This window comes from Callorhinus ursinus, unplaced genomic scaffold (genome assembly GCF_003265705.2).
Source record: "Callorhinus ursinus isolate GAN/ISIS: 27379988/994484 unplaced genomic scaffold, GSC_fseal_2.0 scaffold54, whole genome shotgun sequence".
NCBI lineage: Eukaryota > Metazoa > Chordata > Mammalia > Carnivora > Otariidae > Callorhinus > Callorhinus ursinus.
The window spans coordinates 5,922,992-5,945,136 of NW_027397116.1; the positions used below are offsets into that span (position 1 = coordinate 5,922,992).

Here is a 22,145-nt window from a genome sequence, read left to right on the forward strand (position 1 = left end):
TATAAAATGCCTCCCACAGATGTTTAATTGTTAACAAACTGTCCATGTGCTCGGCTCTGTTCTTGACTCTCAGTTTATACCTTTATTATTTGCTGTCCCAAAGGATCATTTGCTTTTGTGGTTCAACCATCATCTGTACAGTTATTTCCTGAATCTATCTCCTTGTTATAGATCTCTCCTGGCCCTGAGAATTCCCAACTGCAAAGCCTCAAAGCCACTTGACGTTCTACAAGGCAAAATATCACCGAACAGCCTTTTCCCATTCCCATCTTTTTAAATCACTTTAGATACATGTTTTGTTTTACATGCCGTCCCTTCCTCTGTCTGGGTCACTGTGTTTTCTGCACACCCAGAATGACCACGTTACCTTTGGCGGGCCTGCTGCTTTCGGAGACACAACTCTGGGGGAAACTCCTTCTCAAAGACTAGACTGTGTGTGCCTCTCAGAGCTAAGCGAGGCACCTGGTCTGCTCTTTCATAGCAGAATCTCCCCTGGTACTTGGAAATGAAACCAGTTCATAACTTAGCATCTTGAGTTTGAATTCTAAAAGTAAGAATGTTAGGGTCTTTATATTACTTTTGATACCACACAGAATAAACGTGCTAACAGCTGACATTTTATCTTAGCTGTCACTTGTCTCAAGAAATAATTAACGTTAATCTAAAAAGGTAAAGAACTTACTTCAGGTGGTTTTCTACCTAGAAGAATATAAGTAGCCATAACTTCATCATATTTCTGATTTATTAAGGCGTCATTTATCTCATCTCGTGCAAAACCCATGGTGACCATGATGTCTAGAAATAAAAAAAAAAGGAAAATTTTCCGAAAATGGGTTTATTTTCGCAAACAAACCAACAAATGTAAGCAAGCTTGCCAACATAAAATATGAAAACTAAATTCTGAAATGTTAAAGTATAATGTTAACTATAAAAACTTCTGGATTACTAATATATGGATACTGCATATTTAGATCCTATACACTGACAATTTTTCATGCGGAAACTATCCGTATCATGGGATCCATACTCAGGCGCCTAGTCCGCTTCTCAGCACCTAACGCATTCCTGAGTTGAATGCCTTTGTCCAGCCGGAGACACACTACCTGTGACATACACAAGATCCCTTCTCTTTTTCTCTATCTCTTAACACACTCTTAGCCACACACGGAGTGGTGTCTCTCATCTCTTAACAATTTCTGCTTTCTGATCTGAAGGCAGGTTGACTCTTCTTTGGAAGGTTGTAATGCTTGTTCTTAATGGATTCCAAACACCCTAGAATAGTGAGACCTCACTGACCCCTCTGCTCTCAAGTCAGAGAGGGGCACAGCAGAGATGGCTCACTTGTGAGTCTCTGATGGCTTTGGTAACGGAGATAGAAATGCAGAGAACAGGATGGAAGCAGATGCCGCTGGGTGTGGGAGGAAGCACCCTGCCGAGACACTGGAAAATTGAAAGGGAGAGCCAAAGTGTTCATCCCTTCAGCTCAAGTGCCTCCACACTTTCAGCTAAAATACATGCTATGTTTTGCTGATACTTAACAGTCTGACCAGTGCTGATACTTAAACCAGTCATTCCTGCTTTTAGGAACTACTGAAAGAAAAGAATGAGGTTCATCTACATTATTTTAATTTTTATATTACTGCTGCCAACAACTGAATTAGATCATGGTATACATGCAGACAAACTTGAAATTTGTAATGTTTGGTGTATATTGATGGAAAGAAAAGATGACAATGCAAGTATTTTTCAAATAAAAATTGTTTCTTATTTATATTTTTAAACACTATTTTGGTAGACAACAGGTCTCTTATAGTGGAGGACCAGCACATCTCACGGTGTTTAAATACTTACCTATTCTTTTCATGTCATTGAAATCTGGTTCAGGCTCAGTGTATGGCTTTAGCTCTTCTTCCTCATGACCAACATTCATCCACCGATCTTTCATTATTTGCTAGGAAATAAACTTTACATTATGTTTGGCCAATCAGAACATTCCACCACTTATTTTAGCTCTATTTTAGTAAATGTGAAATTTCTTGGTTTACTCAACGAGTATCATGATGTCTTCTATCTAAAGTTAGTTTCCAGTTTGATTAGCAGGCCAACAAGAGGCACAGGACTTTGGGACACACTTACATAAGTTGGACAACTACAACTATCATCCGGCACACTCACCAAATGTATCCATTCAAAATAGCTTGCTGCCCATAGTCCTCTAAAAGGAGGATCTTCTCATTTAAAAGTTTTAACCTAAGGACCTACTGATTTCAACCTTTCCTTCATAGTATTACATTTAGAAGAGACTATCTCTTTTTCCTGGTCTTTTACCAAATATATGTATACCTGTATTTTAAAGTCACCATTTGTTAAAACATTAGGAAAGCAGAGATCGTGGGGCATAGAAATCAGGGTTAGTCAGTAAAGGCAGCTCAGATAATATGGAAGGGGAGAATGGTCAAAATGGAAGCCGAGAGACAGGGATGAGCAAGAATCAGGATAAAGATAGGGACTGGTGTGAATTACCAGAGTCAAACTTAAGTGAGGCTGTTGAAACAAGAGTCCTGGGTTGTTAAAAGGGAACCTAGTGGGGGCACCCGACGGTACGGGAAAATAGTCACAACCTAGTGGGGGCATCCTATGGAACGGGAAAATATTCACAACTGTATATCTGATAAGGGGTTAATATTCACAATATGTACAAGAAATCCTACAACTCAGTAACAACAAAAACCGCCTGACTGAGAAAAGGGCAAAGGACTTGAACAGGTTTTCCTCCAAAAGAATACATACCAAGGGCCAACAAGCATATGAAAAGATGCTATAACGTCACTAATCATCAGGGAAATAAAAACCATGATGAGGTATCACCTCCTTATCTGTTAGGATGGCTACTATCAAAAAAGATGAAAATAACAAGCATGGGTGAGCATGTGGAGAACCTGGACCCCCCTGTGCACTGTTGGGGTGACAGTAAAAAGGTGTCGCTGCTACGGTAAACAGTACGGAGGTTCCTCAAAACATTTAACAGTAGAACTATAGATATGATCTAGTAATTCCATCTCTGGGAATATATCCAAAAGAACTGAAACAGTATCTTGAAGGGTATTTGCACACCCATGTTCATCGCAACATAACTCACAATAGCCAAGATGTGGAACAACCTAAATGTCTGATGGATGAATGCATAAAGAAAATGTATCTACACACAATGGAATGCTATTCAGCCTTAAAAAGAAGGCAATCCATATGCTATACTGTGGATGAAACTTGAGGACATTTCTCAGTGATAGAAGCCAGCCACAAAAAGACGATCATTATATGACGGTATCTAAGGTAATCAAACTTCTAGCAACGGGCAGTAGAATGGTGTTTGCCCCCTGGAGAGGGGGTAACGGAGCTGTTCGATGGTACAGAGTCTCACTCATGCAAGGGGGACAAGTTCCGGAGATCTGCTGTCCAACAATGTACACAGAGGTCACAACACTGTAATGTACTCTTGAAATTGTAAAGAGTATACGTTTATGTGTTTTTTTACTACACACACAAAAAGGCAACTGGTGGGGAATAATTCTGGGGAAATGATTCTGTATTAATTTAGAAAAACTTTTAACATTGTATAACTATTGAATTCTAGGTTTTCACTCAAGAACATTTTAGGTGTTGATCTATTAATATGCTTTTTCCAGGCCCCGCAAAGTATACTCTCCATCTTGTAACTTTACTTGCCAATATTCTACTAATCAGAAAAATAAAATTCCATATAGAGATCCTTTTGAGGCTAATTGTTTGCCCAGATACGTTCCCCTCATTTAATAATATTTAGCTAAAATCATTCACTAGAAGACAGAATGCCAGAGCAGGCCTCTAAGAACTGGAATCTGTAAGAATAGTGCTGTTCTGGCTGGGAGGAATTTTCCAAAGGTTTTGGTCACATGATACATATTTCAATGCAAATTTGTAGATAATTCATATATGCTTAAAATTATGCAGACATGTAACTCTTAACAGCTCACCACTAACTTTCTTCTTTCTTTTCCCCATTTGAGATGTAACTGACATATAACTTTGTATTACTCTAAGTTATACAACATAATGATTTGATATATAAACATATACATAAATATTATGAAATGATCACCACAGTAAGTTAACATCCATCACTTCACATGCTTAACAATTTTTTCCTCATGATGAGAACTTTTAAGATCTACTCTCTTAGCAACTTTTCAATATACAATACAGTATAAATAACCATAGTCACCATACTGTACATTACATCCCTATAACTGACTCATAACTGGAAATTTGTACCGTCAGACCACTTTTACTTATTTCACCCACCCACCATCCCCCACCTCTGGCAACCCCCAATCTGTTCTCGTTTCTCTAAATTTGTTTTGTGTTTTTTTAGATTCTACATATAAGTGAGATCATACAGATTTTGTCTTTCTCTGTCTGACTTATTTCACTTAGCATAATGTCTTCAAGGTCATCCATGTTGTCTCAAATGGCAGGATTTCTCTTTTTTCCACTTCTGAGCATATACCCAAAGGAAACAAAAATCACTATTTTGAAGAGATATCTGCACCCCCATGTTCACTTCAGCATCACTAACAATACCCAAGACACGCAATCTAAGTGTCCACCGGCAGATGAATGGATAAAAATATGTGATATATATTCTCATCAGAAATTTAAGTACCTTATCCAGCACATTTAAATAAAAGTAGACCCATTTACAAACTTGAAAAACAATAATGCTGTCACTAAGTCTTTAGTGATTATTCATCAATAAGGGGAAAGTGTTGGGGAGGGTGCCCATCAGGAAAAAAATAAAAAGGATAAAAGCAGAGCTGCCAATACCAGCTACATGATTTCCCAAAATATTAAGGTCCTTCCTGTTCCTCTTCTCCCCCTTCTCAAATAGTATGTCTGGCAGAAGCCTAGACAGCAGTTGGGCCCTAGTATCTGCAGAAGTAAAATTTTGCTGTCGGTAGAATTTCCTAGGTTGGAAGGAGAATACATAATAAAAACCCTCAAAGAATACAAGGGACCACATCAGGACAGCTCCACAGCACATGCAATCCCGCCTGCACTTTGCAAGCTCTAATCCAGCCTCCTACTCCCCGACAACAAGTGACTCACTTCCACATTCCACAGCCAGCGCATGGAGGTGGCAGCGCAAAAGGCTGAAGCTTAAAAATGAAAGCCTTTAAACATGTTTAAAATAAACAGAATCAACCCCACCTCTCTCCACACACATGTGCTCACGCACACGCACATACCTGTGCTCACACATGCGGGCACACCCCCCCCCCAATACAAAGAAGTCTAACTGTCCTTTCATCAACACACTACTTCTTAATGGGAATTCTTTGCATGTTTTTTGATATGATGATGAATGAGGCCGGGCAAAGAAGAAAACGAACAAAAGCTAGACATAAATACTTCTGGTTTTTCAAATGAACTCAAATTAAGTCCTCAATGATGTTCTCAAGTTTAAGATGAAATGTTAAGAGTCTGAAAATAATAACTAATGGAGTGAGATTTATAAACAGTCAAATCTTCGGTAAGTGGAAGTTAGATTCTGGAAGAGTAAGAGTTCATCATGCAACAAGGAACTAGAAGGGAGAGCGTGAGCGAGCGACCCAGGCAGAGGACATGGTGGGTGTGAAGAAGCCTAAGGGCAAATAACGGTGGCGCCTGTCTGGGGGGGCGGCAAGTTCCATATGACCCGGGTGTCCGGTGTGAGGGGGGTGGTGAGGCAAAGGTGAGGGGAGAGAATCAAGAGGCACGGACTGAGAGGGTTTCTTTCAATCCCGTGAGGGACATCTTTGCAGAGTATGATTCTGAAGTCTCTCCGGCCAGTGTGCAGAGAGTGGTTTGGAGGGGTCCACGACTGGAGGCCCAGAAATCAGTGAAGAGGCTTTAGTGAGAATCTAAGAGAGATGATGCTAGTCTGAATGAAATGAGGCAGTAGCAACGGGAAAGAGACATTTTCAATATTTGGCTGGTAAAAATCAACAAAACTTTGTGATTGGATATGCAGGGGTATGAAGAGGTGAGACAATTCAGAGAAAGTGAAGACGGTGTCCAGGTTCCTGGTGTAGATAGCTGAGCAGGAGGGGTTGACACCATTTATTGAGAAAGCCACCTCAGAAAGAGGAGGCTGGATGGGGAAGCACGCAGCTGAGTTTTGGAGCAGCTGAGTTTGAGGTGCTACGGGTTATTCAAATAGACCCGTTCTGTAAACTCCAGGGAAGCTCAAGGGAAATCTGGGCTGGGGACAGAGATTCAGGAACAGCCAACACAGGATGACAGAAGCTGTAAAGCGGGTGGGATTTTCCAGGAATACCGAATAGACTCAGAACGAGTAGAAGTGGGGCCATGGCAGAGCCCCAATTAAGGGTTAGAAAGAAAAGTAGCCCACAGAGTAAATGGAGGCAGAAAATCTACACAGTGTGACCTGGGAGGCAAGGCAAGAGTTTTTGAAAGAGGACACAGTGGTGTCCTGCAAAGAAGGTGACCACTAAGTCAGTAACTGGTTGTGTTGAGGAGCAAAGACAGGTGGCTTCACCGGGGGCAGTTGCAGGGGAGCAGCAGGGCTGGGAGCCAGAAGGCAGTGCGAGGACAAACACCACACAGGCGGGGAACTGCTGACTCTAAGTGGAGATGCTTCTTTAAAATCAGGCCGGGGGCACCTGGGGGGCTCAGTCAGTTAAGCGTCTGCCTTCGGCTCAGGTCATGATCTCGGGGTCCTGGGATGGAGCCCCGCGTTGGGCTCCCTGCTCAGAGGGAAGCCTGCTTCTCCCTCTCCCCCTGCTTGTGCTCTCTCTTTCTCTCAGATAAATAAATTGAAAAATCTTAAAAAAAAAAAAAAGTCAGGCCAGAAAGGGAGGAACAAGAAGGGATAGTAGATGAGGACTGCGGGGTTGAAGGGTGCCTTTGTCTAAAATGGAAGATATATGTACAAAGGCTAAGAGATCGAGCTGTCAGCAGAGAGGAGGTGGGACGGTACAGAAGAGGGAGCTTTTCTGAGGAGATACTGAGACAGCACAGATGTATCTCCCACACTACAGTTAGAGTCCCTGAGGATAAAGACTGTGCCTTGTGCTATCTTTCCCAGCACACATGCTTGTTGTTGCTTTGAACTGGGCAGTATTTTAAAATAAGGCTGTTACAGAAGCCCTGGGTGCAGCAAAGTGTTGAGAGGAGCTTAGCAATGAAGATGGCTAAGGAAGACGCTAGAATGTCAGGAGACAAACAACCTCGGGCTGCGCGGGGCATGAGGAAATGGAAGGAAAACCTAGAGGTATAATCCGAAGCACTTGATGACAGAATTTGTTCTGGGAATGAGGGAAAGAAAGGCTGGAATCCAAGAGGGTTCTAAGGATTTTAACTCAAGTGCCTGGTAGAATAAATAGGGTATCTATGAATTAAGTAAGAAATATAGGAGCAATAAGAGGTTTGACAGTTAGATGATAAGCAATTAAAAGCAAAATGAAGATAATCCAAATTTTCTGATGTTTCTCAATTAAACTGTGGTTATTTGGTGTTCATTTCATAATCATTATGTATCTGTCTACATCTAGGAAAAATATGTATGTGGACCAAACCCTCAGACAACTTGTCTTTTATTTGGGGAAATAAGATTTACTCATAAAACCTGAAAAAAATCTGAACATGTAACAGAATTAACTTTTCAAAACTGTGCTATTAGCAGTACATATTACTAGAGACCAAAAGGGCAACTTGCAGTGTGGGCTGGAGTTTTCAGGGAAGGAATCGTAAGGGGAGAGAATCTGAAGTGACTCTGGGAATACCAACAGCTTGTGGATCGGTGGGAGAGTCAAGGCAGAGGGATGGAAGGAGGACGTAGTGAAGAAGCTCTCTGACTCAGAACCAAGGCAATATGCAATGAAAGAATGGGAGACACAGTATCTTCACATGGTGAATTTAAACGTGATCTGATGGGTGATGGTGAAATGCTCTATTTTATTAACAAGGAAGATATGCAACATTTTAGAAATCGCACTGTGAGAAGAACACTCTGAGGAAACACGGCAGGAGCACTGACTCCGCTCATCCTCAAACAAAGTTAGGTCCGAGGCAAGGCTCATCCAGAGAGAGTGAGAAAATTGCAGTGATAAGGAAAGACAACAGGGCAGTGAGGACAGAAGGGACACAGCTGTGCTGTCCTCTCTACTTGTTGTAGTCACTGGGGATCGCCGGGAGTCCCTTCAGAAGAGTCTGTCTCACAAAAATAGTTGGATTTCAAAGCAAGATAAAAATAATCTGAGGAAAAATTTCCTTTGGCAAAAGGAAAGGAAGGCAAAGGTAGGGAAGGAAATCTGCTTAAAGGAACATGTAGGGACATTAACTGTATTAATTCTAAATGTGAAGTACTTTTTCAAGAGTCAAGTACAGAGAGCAACAAAATATGGATGTATGTGAGAGGAGACCCACGTGGAAGAAGCCTTAGTTGTGTGAACCTCATGCCCATACAGAATTCTTCCATGGGAACCAGAGTTTGTACTGAGGCCAAGGCAGAAATGCCCCCAGAAATGAAATGCTGTGTGACAGGGGAGTATTCACATAACCCTCGCTGTGTGGTTTCAGGCAGGGTACAAATCACCCGGCCAGCAAACTGCACTAGACCAGCTGAATAAACTAATCCACTTTGGATTTCATTTGAGATTTCTCTCTCTCTCTTCTTTTTTTTAAAGTAATTCTACGCCCAGCATGGGGCTTGAACTCACAACCCCAAGATCAAGAGTCACATGCTCCACTGCCTGAGCCAGCCAGGCGCCCGAGACATCTCAAAATGAGAAACAAGAGGTCAAACAAGATTCCAAACTGAACAAGAGAGAGTTTACTCTAGCCATCACTGCCAATGAACATACATAACTACTTGCTGAGAAGTTCTATCAAAATAACGGATTCAGATGAATTATAAAGAAATAAATTAACAATGGAAATATAACCCTACACTTTAGGTGCACATTAAAAATTTATGGACTTTACGATAGCCAGATGGAAATAATTTTTCTTAAATGGTTTCAACCTCTGTAAAAGTTCACCATATGATTCTGAATCTCTACTTAGAAATCTTGCATTAAAAAAAAGATTATTATTTGCTTTATTGCCTCTGGTATTGGACAGATACAAGCAAGATTTTTTAGATCATCTTAGCAGCAGTTGAAAAGGTGTTAAAGCAAAAATAAATACTTTTTTGAGGAGGAACACAGATGACAGAGAAAGGGCAATAAGGAGGGGCTTTGCTTTAGGCTCAAATTTTGCATGATTTTGGAAAGGTAACAGTCCATTCTGGTTAAGGACTGGAAAAATTAAAGAAGACATATATAGAGAGGACAGCAGAAAAAAAATTATCTGTTTTTTTCTAATAAAAATATCTAGACACACCAATATTCCAAAAAATAGGAAAAAATATAGTGTACAACATCAAACACAAATCCTTTTAAAATGTGTGAAACCACCCCTCCCATTTAATAATGAGCAAGCTCTGCCAGCATTCATATATACTACCTGAAGAAATTTATGCAACTGTTTAGTTCTAGAGACAACAATAGGTCAAGCAAGTAGAATGTGAAACTAATTCCATTCATTTTATTTTCATGGGGGATAAAAACGGTACTTAACATAGAAGGCTTTAAGAAAGACTTTAATAAAGTATGTAATCCTATTTGAAAAGCAACAGGAGGCTATCTGAGATAAACGAGAAGTTTAGTAAGATAATAAACAGCCGCATAAGATTCTTTCAATTGAATTTCAACATTAACAAATTATATAGTCAAGAAAGACTAGTGTTTGCTCTCATCAGTAACTCTTGATCCTCAAGCTAACACTGAAAAAAAATATATAAAGTTCCATTTTTAAAAAAAACATAAGAATTAACAGAGGAAATATTTCATATTAAATGTACAAAGCTGATACAGATCTGTAAGACTGATTAATCAGACTCCCTTAGACAAGGAGTTCAGAGACACAGAGCTTATATGTAAAGAAGCAAAGTTAACCTAGTCATTAAAAATATTAAGCATTATCGCTGATGAAATAAGTACAAATTAAAGCAATTACGACAAACCGTATAACTACCATAAAGGCATCAAATACTAGAAATTATTATATCAAACACTGAATCAGGTGTAGAGAACAAATACGTTCAAATGCCTTAGGTCACACAATTTTTAGCAATGAATACAGAAGACCTATCAGACTGTTTATACCCTTTGACGTACTAAAAACATTCTGGAGAATATATCTAAGCATGTATCCCAAAGGGGAAAAAAGTGTATCACATTATTTTTAGTAAAAACAATGGAAACAACTCAAATGTGCAACAGGCAGGGGATGATACATAACCCAAAGAGAACAACATTGCTATTGGCAAGGAAGGAGTTCATGTTTATGATAAAGTAGAAAGCACGTAACCCAAAACTTTTAAGTTAAAAGAAAGAAAAGAATGCAACGCGATATGAAAACTACTGTACAAAAATTTACGGTTATACACTAAAGACTGGTGTTTTGAAAATAGCTATTTTTTAGAGTGTATGGATTTTTTTTTTTTTTTTGCTGTACAGCTGCTACTAAAGTTGGTATGAAACATAAAAGAAGACTAAAATAATTTTTGACATCATTGCTAGCTCAAGCGGAGTTTGTCAAGGTTTGGTGTAAGAAATCTTTCCTTTTTTTTTTTTTTTTTTTTTCCCAAATAAATGGTGTCAGGTTTCTCTGGAAAGTTATTTCTGGGAACTGTGAAGCAGACCAGACTTTGTACGGTGATATCTGCAATATTATGATAATATTTCCAATGTAGACTCACGGTTCTGTGGCTGGAAAACTTAGTTTTGATAAGCTGGAAGAGAAGGTTCCAGACTATACTCAAATACATCAAATTGAGAGTCTGATGATCAAATGTTTTAATATAATAATATGGCTTTTAAATTCAGCCCAGAATTCTAATACTTTAATCCTTTGCATTTTAATGCTAAGGATGAAAGACTTAAATATGTGGCACTGTAAATTAATCATCTTTAAGTGAGACACACTAAGAGATTTGTAACATCTATAATAATAATTTTTGTATATTCTTTTTGTTCTTCTCATTAGCTGAGCTGATGCCTCAACTATGGACATTTTATTAAGTGATATTCAGGTAAACTAGATTCCTATGATAAAAGTGGGTCATAAGGCAGGATTAAGAAAGACTTATGTTGCCATAAAATTTTATTTTTTAAATAGTCTTCTTTTTTTTTTTTTCATTAAGTAAGCTCTACACCCAATGTGGGGCTTGAACTCATGACCCCAAGATCAGGGAGTTGCATGCTCTTCCAAATGAGCCAGCCAGGTGCCCCCATTGCCATAAAATTTTAGAATTGATACAAGAGTCAACAATTTTAACTTTTTCACTGCTTCACATAACTTCCTATGAATAATGGTCAAAAATAAGTTTAGAAAAGCAGTAACATGAAAGAAGGCTTTTCTATTTCACAGGCTTCTCTACGAAAACATTACTAATATATCCTTTTACCCCCAAAGGGAAAAAAAACCCCACAAAACTTATGGAAATGAACTAACTGCATTTAAACAAATAAGTCAGTAAAAAATATCTCATATGCGATTCACTGATATAAAGCATTTAAAATAATTTCCCAATAGAAGTCACCATCCCTTAACTTCCACCAAAGCATATTATATCTTTTAGTGGAAAATATTTGTGGAAATAAAATTACAAAACCCAAATGAACCTGTGAGCTCTGTCCACAGGGATGGCTCACTTATAACGCTGCCTTCTACCCAGCCTGGAGTCTGTGCCAGAAAGCCCCATTGCTACACTAAAAAGCACAGTTTAAATGGGGTTAATTCTCTGAATTAAGGCAAATAAATGAAGACAAAAAAAGTACTAGTGAAGAGTATATGCTGGATCTCTGAAATTATCTCAGTATTGGTTAAAATATACTTAGAAACAGATGGGTGAAATACTTAGAAAATAAGTTAATTGCAGCGTCAGAAGGAAAAAAGGTTAGACATTTTGGTTGTGTGAACCTCTGACGTTATTTGGCTATAACATACTTGGTACATTTATAATAGCATAATAGCATCTATTATAAATAACCTTACATGTGGAATGTAGGTAGGCAACAGAACAGTGTGTTAAGAAATGAAATTCCCGTTTCCAGTATGTTCTACTTAAATTGTAAATTTTCTGTACTGATATTGAGAGGTTTCTTCACAATCTTTTAATCAGCTTCTAATTTCAGATACGGTCATGAAATATTCACTGGATTAGAACTTTCACTGTCTTTTTTTTTTTTTTTTATCTTCGAAATAACTATACTGCTACATACTAAGCTCCTGTATTGGAGCAAGCAATTTCTGATAGAGGCCAGGTTTTCCTCCTTCTCCAACAAAAAGCCAATCTTATTCCTATCTTTATGTTGTCTTAATTTAATACTTCATTGCAGGACAAAGAAGGAATAATTGTGTTTAAAGAAACTGACTGTGACAACTTTTGAGTAGTGAAAGAATCATGTCACCTTCCCTAGCTCTAAACAAATTACATGACTTGCCAACTTTCCAAACAAAACAAAACAAAACAAAACAAAAAGAACCAGGGAAAAAATTATTTGAAATGCTCTTTAGTTCTTAGAATATTTTAATTGTTAAACTTTAAATCTGGAGTACAAAAAATTACTTACTTCTAAGCTGCCTCTCTTTATTGGATTCAGCACCAATAATTTCTTCAGAAGATTTTCACAGTCAGTGGACATATAGAAGGGGATACGGTACTTCCCTCGTAAGACTCGCTCCCGTAGTTCCTTAAAAAGGCAAAGGAAGCACTCATAACTGGTTACTGAAATTATCGCGCTTGGCTATAAAACACCAGCACCGAACTTCCCGGATACCTTCAAATTCTGGCCATCAAAAGGCAAGGAGCCACTGACTAGTGTATAGAGAATGACGCCGAGACTCCACACATCCACCTCAGGCCCATCGTACTTCTTTCCTTGGAAAAGCTCAGGAGCAGCATAGGGCGGGCTTCCACAAAATGTGTCCAATTTGTTCCCGACTGTAAATTCATTACTAAAACCAAAGTCAGCAATTTTAATATTCATATCAGCATCAAGGAGAAGGTTTTCAGCCTAAGAGGAAAATAATAAAGAGGACAATGTAAATGCCTACATAAAACAAAATATTTATTACAACTATTTCAGATCTCAACATATATTTCTTGCTTCTCTCTCTCTCTCTTTTTTTCTTAAGAGAGAGAGCAAGCATGCATGTGCAGCCTGGGGGGAGGGGGGTGAGGGAGCAGGTGCTGCGCCCAGCACGGAACCCCACACAGGGCTCGATCCCACGACCCTGAGATCATGACCTGAGCCGAAATCAACAGTCAGACGCCTAACCAACTGAGCCACCCAGATACCCCTCTTGCTTCTCATTTTTAAGCATACTATCAAATTTAGAAGCCCAGCATGGTGCTTCAATGCCTAACTGTTCAGAATCACATTTATATAAGACTAAATTTTAACACTATAAAAGGGAAGCTCTCATTTATAGGTGTATCTGCAACTATTTGAGAAAAGTTACTTAAAACACTTTTTCTTCCACACATTATTTTAAGCCCATTTTTCTTTCTTCATGGTTAAGAAACATCTTGGGACTGTACCTTAATATGACCTATTTTAAAAAACGTAAGTTGACATAACACTAACCCTTCTTGGGCTTAAACCAACAAGTTTACTCAAAAGTGCTCTATTTTAATAGAGCACTGTTGGTTAATGCAAAGCTCGAGAGTATACTTAAAATAACTGCCAGCCAGGGGTTCTGCGACTACTGAATTCAATCCTTTGTCTTCTCTTATAGAATGCTTCCTCAGCAAAGTTCTGTTCTTTTAGTAAAACAAAACAATACAACACAACCTCCACTAGACCTTGTTTGCTTTAAGTTTCCTTTTGTTGTCTAAATTCTCTTCTGGAGGTATATTTTGGTAGAAAGCAGTGATTTCCACCCATATATTTTCAGATGCTGGTTTTCCAAAATCCTAAATCAGAATCATTAAAAAAAAAAGAAGTTTTAAATGTGCCTTTTGTAAATACAAGCAATTCAATAAAGGCTTTGCTTTTTTTGTTTTGTTTCAAACTCTCTTATAACGGATGGACTAAGGAAATTATATATTATTTTGTAGATGTGTTTTATGGGGTTACAGAAAGGAGTAAAATTTGGCACAACGAAAACCAGAGCTCTCTGTACGGCTGGAGAGCCAGGCATTCTGCTCACCACACAGCTCCTTCCCTCCCTCATCCCCCTTTTCCTTTTTTAAGGTATGCTAGCTTGGGATATCTGTTTTGAAAAATGGATATGCGATAATAACGAGGTGTCGTTTATGACATTAATACTGTAACAGCACATAAATTGGGAAGATTTATCTTAAATCCTACATTAATGGGCTGGGTGACAAAACCAGGTTATTTTGATGTTCTGATGTAAGGGCCTGGTTGTGTAAATTTCTGAGGCCATGTGCGAGCAAGCTGGACTTTCCTAGTTTCTAGAAGAGGTCTGGATGGCTGCCTCACAAGAGCAGAGCTCAAGGGACTCTGAGGTCTGCTCCAGGAGCACATGGGAAACCCCATCCCCCAGACTGGAGGGAACACTTCAGGGTGTTGACCATGATTTTTTTGGGGGGGGGGCGGATTTCTGTTCATGTAAGAAATGAGATGATAGGCTGGGCGTCAAACACACAGCCAGGGGAACAGTCCTCTACTTTCTCTTTCTCTGTGGAAGTGATTTCTCCTTAAAATAGTTATTGGAGGAAACTAAGAAATTGAAAATTTTGGAGCAGTAGAAAATCTGCAAGCTCAGAAAAACAGAGCCAAAATACAGGATTTAGACTTCTGACAACTGCTTAAGACAATTTTTTTTTTTAAAGTAAGCTCCATGCCCAGAGTGGAGCCCAACAGGGCTTGAACTCACAACCCTGAGATCAAGACCTGAGCTGAGATCAAGAGTCAGACGCTTAGCTGACTGAGCCACCCAGGCGCCCCTTAAGACGGTATTTTTAAGTACAATACAAACCAGTGCTAGTAAGTGACAGAGATCATGGGGAGAAAAGTAGAAAAAAAAATAGATTCCTACGTAAGGAACGATGAAAGTTAACTTTGGAGGAAGAGAGAAAAAGGAAAAAAAGACAAATATTTTAGGTCCGGGACTTTCTACTTTCATAAAAGAAAAAAAAAAGCATACCTATTTGGCCATACCATTTCTTTCTTTTTAAAACTTATTTATTTATTGAGAGAGAGTGAGAGAGAGTGTGCAAGCTGGGGGAGGGGAGAGGGAGAGGAAGAGAGAATTGTTTGGCAGACTCCCCGCTGAGCAGGAAGCCCCTCATGGGGCTGGATCTCACGACCCTGAGATCATGACCTGAGCCAAAATCAGGAGTCAGACACTCAACCACCAATTGAGCCACCCAGGAGCTCCTATTCAATATTTTTAAATAAAAATGGTATAAAAACTTAAGGTGTACAACACAATGATTTTATATGCACAGTGAAATGAATACAACGCCAAGCTAATTAACATATCACCTCCTCAATTAGTTATAACTTTTGTGTGTGTGGTAAGAGCACACTCATATAAATAAATCTACTCTTCTAAGCAAATTTCCCAGTATTCAGTGCAGTATTATTAACTTTTTTAATATGACACTAAAAGCTCAGGCAGCCAAAGCAAAAATAAATGAAACTTCATTTAAACTAAAAAGCTTCTGCACAGCAAAGGAAAGCATCAACAAGAAGGTAACTTGTGGATTGGGAGAAAATATTTGCAAACTCTACATCTAATAAAGGATTAATATCCAAAATATATAAGGAACTCATACAACTCAGTAGCAAAAAAAAAACCCTAACCACCACAATTAAAAAATGAGCAAAAGTCCCTAAACAGACATTTTTCCAAAGAAGACATACGCATGGTCAATAGGTATATGAAAAGGCGCTCAACATCACTGACCATCAGGGAAGCGTGGATCACAACCACAATGAGATAACACCTTCCACCTATTAGGATGGCTACCATCAAAACTATAAAAGGTAACAAGTCGGCAAAACAAATGGGAACCCCAGTACAGCTGGTGGGAATATAAATTGGTAGAGTCATTATGGGAAACAGGATGGAGGTTCCTCGAAAAACTAAAAGGAGAACTGCTATATGATCCAGCAATCCTTTTTCTGGGTATACACCCAGAGGAAATGACAGAGTACCTTGAAGAGATACCTGTGCTCCCATGTTCACTGCCACAAATCTTTCCTGACTGTCTCACTTTCTTATTCCAAAGGATGCTAGTTTATACTCATCACATGCATTTGATGTTTGCAAAAACATGTTAAGACACGTCCCCTGTTTCTTTGAGCTTTAGTGTAGAGAATGAACGCAGGCACCTGCAGCAGACAGACCTGGCCCTGTGCCATACCTTGCTTCCGACTGAATGGGATCTCGGGCATTTATAGTTGGGGACAAAGTTCCACATTTCTCTATTAAAACAAGCTTATTAATGGTGAATCAAATCCTCTAGACTTTAATGCTAGAAAACTTCTCCTTCCTATTTTCTTCATTTTCTCAGTGAAAATACTGCTTTGCATGATGTTGCCATGAGGATTAAGTAAAAACTCCTTCCTTGGAGTGCCTGGCACAATTCGGCAATCACAGAAATGGCTTCAATACTACAAAACATCTGTTCATGATTAAGACTTTTTGTTATAAAATCAGTGGCTTACCTTAAGATCACGGTGAACAATGCACTTCTGATGGCAATACTGTACAGCAGATACAATCTAAAATAAATATTTGGATAAAAGATGCATAATTATTTTATGGTAAAAACACTGCAATTTCCCCCCAATGACAACCTCCAATTGAGATAAATTACCAACTAAGATTTCACAGTAGTATTTAATAATTTCCCTGTTCCTTCAGTTCTGAATAAAGTTAAAATGAGGAAAAGTTCACTTTTAAATGTGGACAGTGTAGACAAGCATCATTCTCTCATTAAAATATTTCTTTGTCAGAGTCCATGAAGATTTCTGTGGGCAGTTACATTTCTCTATTGACATGATCAAGTGTGTACAGTTTGCAGTTCTGATCGAATGGTTTATTCCAATGTTGGGATAAGAGCTTTGGAACACATCAACCAGTCTATTTTAGGAATTATTATCAAATGTGTTCAAGGCATGTTTTTTAAGCAAGGCCAATTTATTAAGAACTTATCAATGGGGTATTTGGCATCGTCCTGTATTTGTTCATATATAAAGAAATGGGAAAATTGTTCAGCCTTAAGATGAAACCCAATTATCAAAAAAAGAGGGAAAAATGAAATTTAATCCTAAACTCGTTATTAAGTCAGTCGGGCAAAGTATTTTACCCCTAACTAGATTTTGTATGCAATCATAATTTTTAACCATTACATAGGCTCTTCAGGGACAAAGACTGAACAAGGTGGAACCCAATGGTAAGAGCCAAGATACAGGTGAGAAATAAGTTATAAACACTTCTTTGATAGTTGTTTACTACACAAAATAGAGAAATGGAAAGAATCAGATAGCAGTCAAGGTAAGAACTATTTTGTACATGTAGTTATAGCTGATTTACAGGAGGACGGCCATTTTAATGCACAGCAGAACATTCAATCCTATGGATTCAGTTAAATGGAAATACAACATGAATGCTGAAAATTGGTTAGGCATTTACACATGGTGATAGAAATGAGATTTTTAAAAGTCTAAGGATGATGTGAAGTATGGCCATGCTAATAGAAATATGGGTTAAAAAAAAAAACCTTCAAAGTAGAAGTGAGATTGATAGCTCAGTACAACGTTATTTTAACATATATTAAAATGGTTCAGACAGAAACATGAATTCAAAACAAAATCAACACACAATGAGTAATATGTAATTCAATTAAGTTCATTTAGATTCAAAAGTCAGTTTATTGAGTACCTGCTATGTGCAAGAAAATGTGCTGGTCGCTAGGGGAACACAAAATGAACACTACACGGACCCTGCCCTTAGGAGCTGAAAGTCTGATTAGGAGAAAACATGTACAGAGCATGTATATGAGCAACCAGAGTACAAGGCAGAATCATAGAAGCAGAGGTACAAAGAAGTGAGGGAAATCATATCAAATAAAGAACAATTTCAGTTAGAAATGCTATCTGGAGTACGGGATATTTGATCTAAGCCATCCCAAATGACAGTAACATTTCAAGATGTGGCGATCTGGTGATAGGCAGGGAGGGGTAAGGTGGTGAAATGCACTGAGGTTGAGGCAACACAAGGTATTTGAAAAGTAGGTGGGAAAATGGTAATAGTGGGAATAAACGTTAATAGGTTGGTAAGTCTCTGAATTCCAAACTAAGCAGGTACTACAGAACCACTAGATGTTTTTAAGCAGAGCAATTGTGAATGATTATGATCAATTTGAAGTGCAAATCCCCCCAAACAGCAGAATCTTATAACGAATATTTGTAAGTATTAGTCTTCTTATGTAATATGCTTTAAAATTCTAATACCCAATTTCCTTTAACACATTTATTTGCCAAGAGATATACACACTTACATGTAAATATTAATACATCTTAATGAATATCCTACAAGGTTATTTTTAGTAATAGTTGTTTTCAAGTCACTTTGTAACAGTGAAGAAGGCATGTTATAGATAAATGATTTGGTTATCAAACATGCATCTCAATATTAGACAGAATGGTCTCCCTGAAAGCAGTTCTACAGATGTTTCCGGAATAAAAATCTCCTGAGCCTTAAAACCTTAAGAATGGAAAGATAATTAAGAGAATGCTCTGTATTTTTCTCCCCAAACTCTATGATCTCTGACTTCTGTCAGTTAATGTGGTGGCTTATAATATTACTAAACTTATCCAGCAGGGTACAATTTCTGTCTTCTGTTTGAGTCACTGCAAGAATCCCCATGCACAAGCCTAAATTTTACTGCATTATTCTATGGCCAGATCCTCCCATCCCAAAACATTCTGTACCTCATTAAGTAGGATGTAGGAACTTCCTTATGATTGTCTTTTATGGATCGTGAAAACATGATTTACAATCAACCCTGCACTGACCCTAAATTCAGACCTGTGTTTTGCCATGAGGCACATATGTTGGGTTGCTTTGCAATTAATTTATAATTGAGTCAGGAATTCCAAGCTTTAAGTAGTAGCCTTGATACTGGAAGAGTTGAATCAATACTGTAATTTTCTTTCAGGTCCTTAAAACTTCAGGAATGCAGAGGCACTGCATGGTCCATGGCTACTGAAGTGCTCTTGAATTGTCTCTGGCTGTATCCAATAATAAAGTAAAGGACATATATGTGTATATACTTGCTAACACAGTACATTCCTAAGGTGTTAAAATTAAAAAATAACTTAGTGATACAGAGCAAAAAATAAAAGTGTACATTTATCATCCTAAATTTATAAAGAAAAACAGGCACCTCAAAAGCAAATTTAAAAACAAATATAACCCTTTGTCAAATGACTACTAAATTGTGTATGTCTGTATCCCTGGTTTTTAAAAAGATGAGTTAGTTACCTTTTTAATTCCGAAGGAAGACATACAGATAGTAAATACATTTAATATTTATAATAAATAATTATAAAGAAAATATTTCGTATTATATTACATCTTAAATAGCATTTGACACTCAACCTCTGCAACATGAAGAGTATTTCAAAAAATAATTCAGACTTTATTTTTAAAAAGAGCCAGTTCGTAATTATTTGGGTCTTTATGAAAATGTCTGTGTTCCAGCCATCGGGAAAGATGGGCAAGTTCTCTGTAATAGCAGGCACTGTCTCTTCTCCAATTCCACAGAGTACCCAACACAGTTATTTCCACACAGTATGATTTCAGTAAATAAATACAGCCAGGTGACTAAAAAGAACTACAGTAGCAGTCTATACAATATATATTAAGATCCCAGTGGAAATATTTAACGTCCAGTGTAATTTTCGTGGTCGGCTACTAACTATGACTGCGTGACTGATACTGAGAGAACGATGACACTGAAGGTGATGACCAGGGCCTCGCTCAAGGTGAGCCTCCATCCGGGGACCAGAGAGGACTGAACAGTAAGTGGCTGAACCCCACTCAGGTCTTCAAGGTCCTGTCCTCATTACCAGTTGTCTTCAGATTTCAGCTATTTTAGGATGAATATTTCTAGGAAGCTATCCTGAATCAAAGGGCTATGCCTATCTTTGGTATAAAGCATTTCACAAGTTATGTCCCAAAAAATCATAACTCTGTGAGATATCAACAACAGAGTTTTATCAAACAAATTCACTTCGTGACCAATTTGGAGAATACTATGTTAAAAAAAGGTGAAACAGATTTTCCCCCCTCCTCCAGAACTTTCAACTTTTTCTAATTGTTTACATGTTAATATACATGTAAGCCTATATCCATATTCAGTGTTTCCCAAACTTATTGATCACAGGGCCCCTTTAACTAGAGAATCAGTACCCATGCTTACAGAAGTACTGAGCTATTTTTAAATGAAATATTTTAAATTCACTAAGGTGAACTTTGGGCTATAGCAAGTTGCCTGCTGAAATTTCACGAACAATTTACAATTCATTATTTGTCATTTCTATAGTAATTTGTAAAGTATGTTAATTTTAATCATTTCATTCCTAAAAATTAGAAGTAAAATCCTAGAGGAACTTAAATTACTTTTTCTTATTTTATACTGTCTATAACAAGTCATGTTCAATTTGAACTGGAAATATACACATCTTACCATAATCTTCTACCACATTTGTAAGGCTTCTTGCCTACTTGACTAAATAAAACTGACCACAATCTTTAAATCTACAAAGATATGAGTTCTAATACCAAGACATCTTTAATGACTAAAGAAAATACAATGTCTTTAAGCACTACACATATATACTGAATACATAAATCTAATAATACTTGATAATAATTATTGGGTAAAGGATTAAGTATTTCTTTTCTTTCTTAATCTAGTCTGTATTTCCAAAGCTATCAATGAACTAATGAGACTCACCTAAAAACATTTCACTATTTATGATCATCTAAAAATAACCATATGCAACTATCTTAATTTAAATTCAGGAAGAACAAATTTCTTTTTCAGTTTCCCATTCTTAAAACGTGTAAGAAAGCAGGAATTTTTCTTTTTAAAATACCATGTACTCTGAAGTCCAGTTTGTGATACTGTCCATTGTATATCACTAAAAGCATTAGCAAAACAAAGTTAAAAAACTACTTTCCATACCTGCCTAAATTTTGCACGGGCCTCTTTTTCTTTCATTCTTCCATGGGCAACTAAGTAATCAAATACTTCACCTGAATCAGAAAGGTAAAGCAGGCAGTAAAATATACATAGATTTTTCAGTTAACAATATAAGCAGTGTCAAGTTTTTGCCTTGTTTTTAGAGAAGCTTTTGGCCCACAATTTTCTGGTAGTTTTACATAAATCACAAACTATTACATGAAGAGAAAAAAGGGAAAAACTACACATAGAATTGAGTATCTGTAGCAGCTTATGATTTAGCAAAACTCTTTTAAAAAATAAGTCATAAAAACATAACCAAGAAAATTTGCTTTCTGATTTCAAGTATTACACAATAATACAGTCAACTCTTTATTATCCATTCTAATAAAGGGAAGCCACCGTGCGAGCAATCAAAAAGTACATTTGGCTTTGTATTTGGAAACTACACGTCAAACAAAGTAACAAAAGTCATATTACGTTGGATCTCTCTCTCTTAAATTCTACTGTCATGGAGTCTTGATCAAATTTTTTCTCACTACTTCCATTCACAGTGATTTCAGCCACTTCCTTCCTATACTCTGCCTATGCTATTCTCACTATACTCATTTCATCTATTTTGGTACTTAAGTACTTATACAGAATTAACGCATCCTGTGTGCCTCTCCCATTACTACAAATGAGCTTCAATTATCGTATCTGCCCTATCCCCATGACAGAACACAAAGTGGATAGACAATACATACTTGCTGAAATAATTTAAACTAGAAACTATAGAAAGTTCCTATTAGATCCATTACTTTACATGTCTGGAAGTTTTTTC

At 37.6% G+C, this 22,145-nt stretch overlaps 1 protein-coding gene across 2 annotated transcripts in view; it reads right to left on the reverse strand.

The window, feature by feature from the left end:
• The window catches only part of MARK1 (microtubule affinity regulating kinase 1), a 114,239-nt gene that overhangs the window by 22,933 nt on the left and 69,161 nt on the right, over positions 1–22,145 (reverse strand). For both annotated transcript variants that reach the window (XM_025892194.2, XM_025892192.2), the window contains exons 6-11: positions 21,326–21,396; positions 16,794–16,850; positions 12,927–13,163; positions 12,720–12,839; positions 1,852–1,951; positions 683–795 (exon numbers count right to left, since the gene is read on the reverse strand). In XM_025892194.2, coding sequence (XP_025747979.2) covers positions 683–795; positions 1,852–1,951; positions 12,720–12,839; positions 12,927–13,163; positions 16,794–16,850; positions 21,326–21,396 — 698 coding nt within the window. The remainder of the gene's footprint in view (positions 1–682; positions 796–1,851; positions 1,952–12,719; positions 12,840–12,926; positions 13,164–16,793; positions 16,851–21,325; positions 21,397–22,145) is intronic.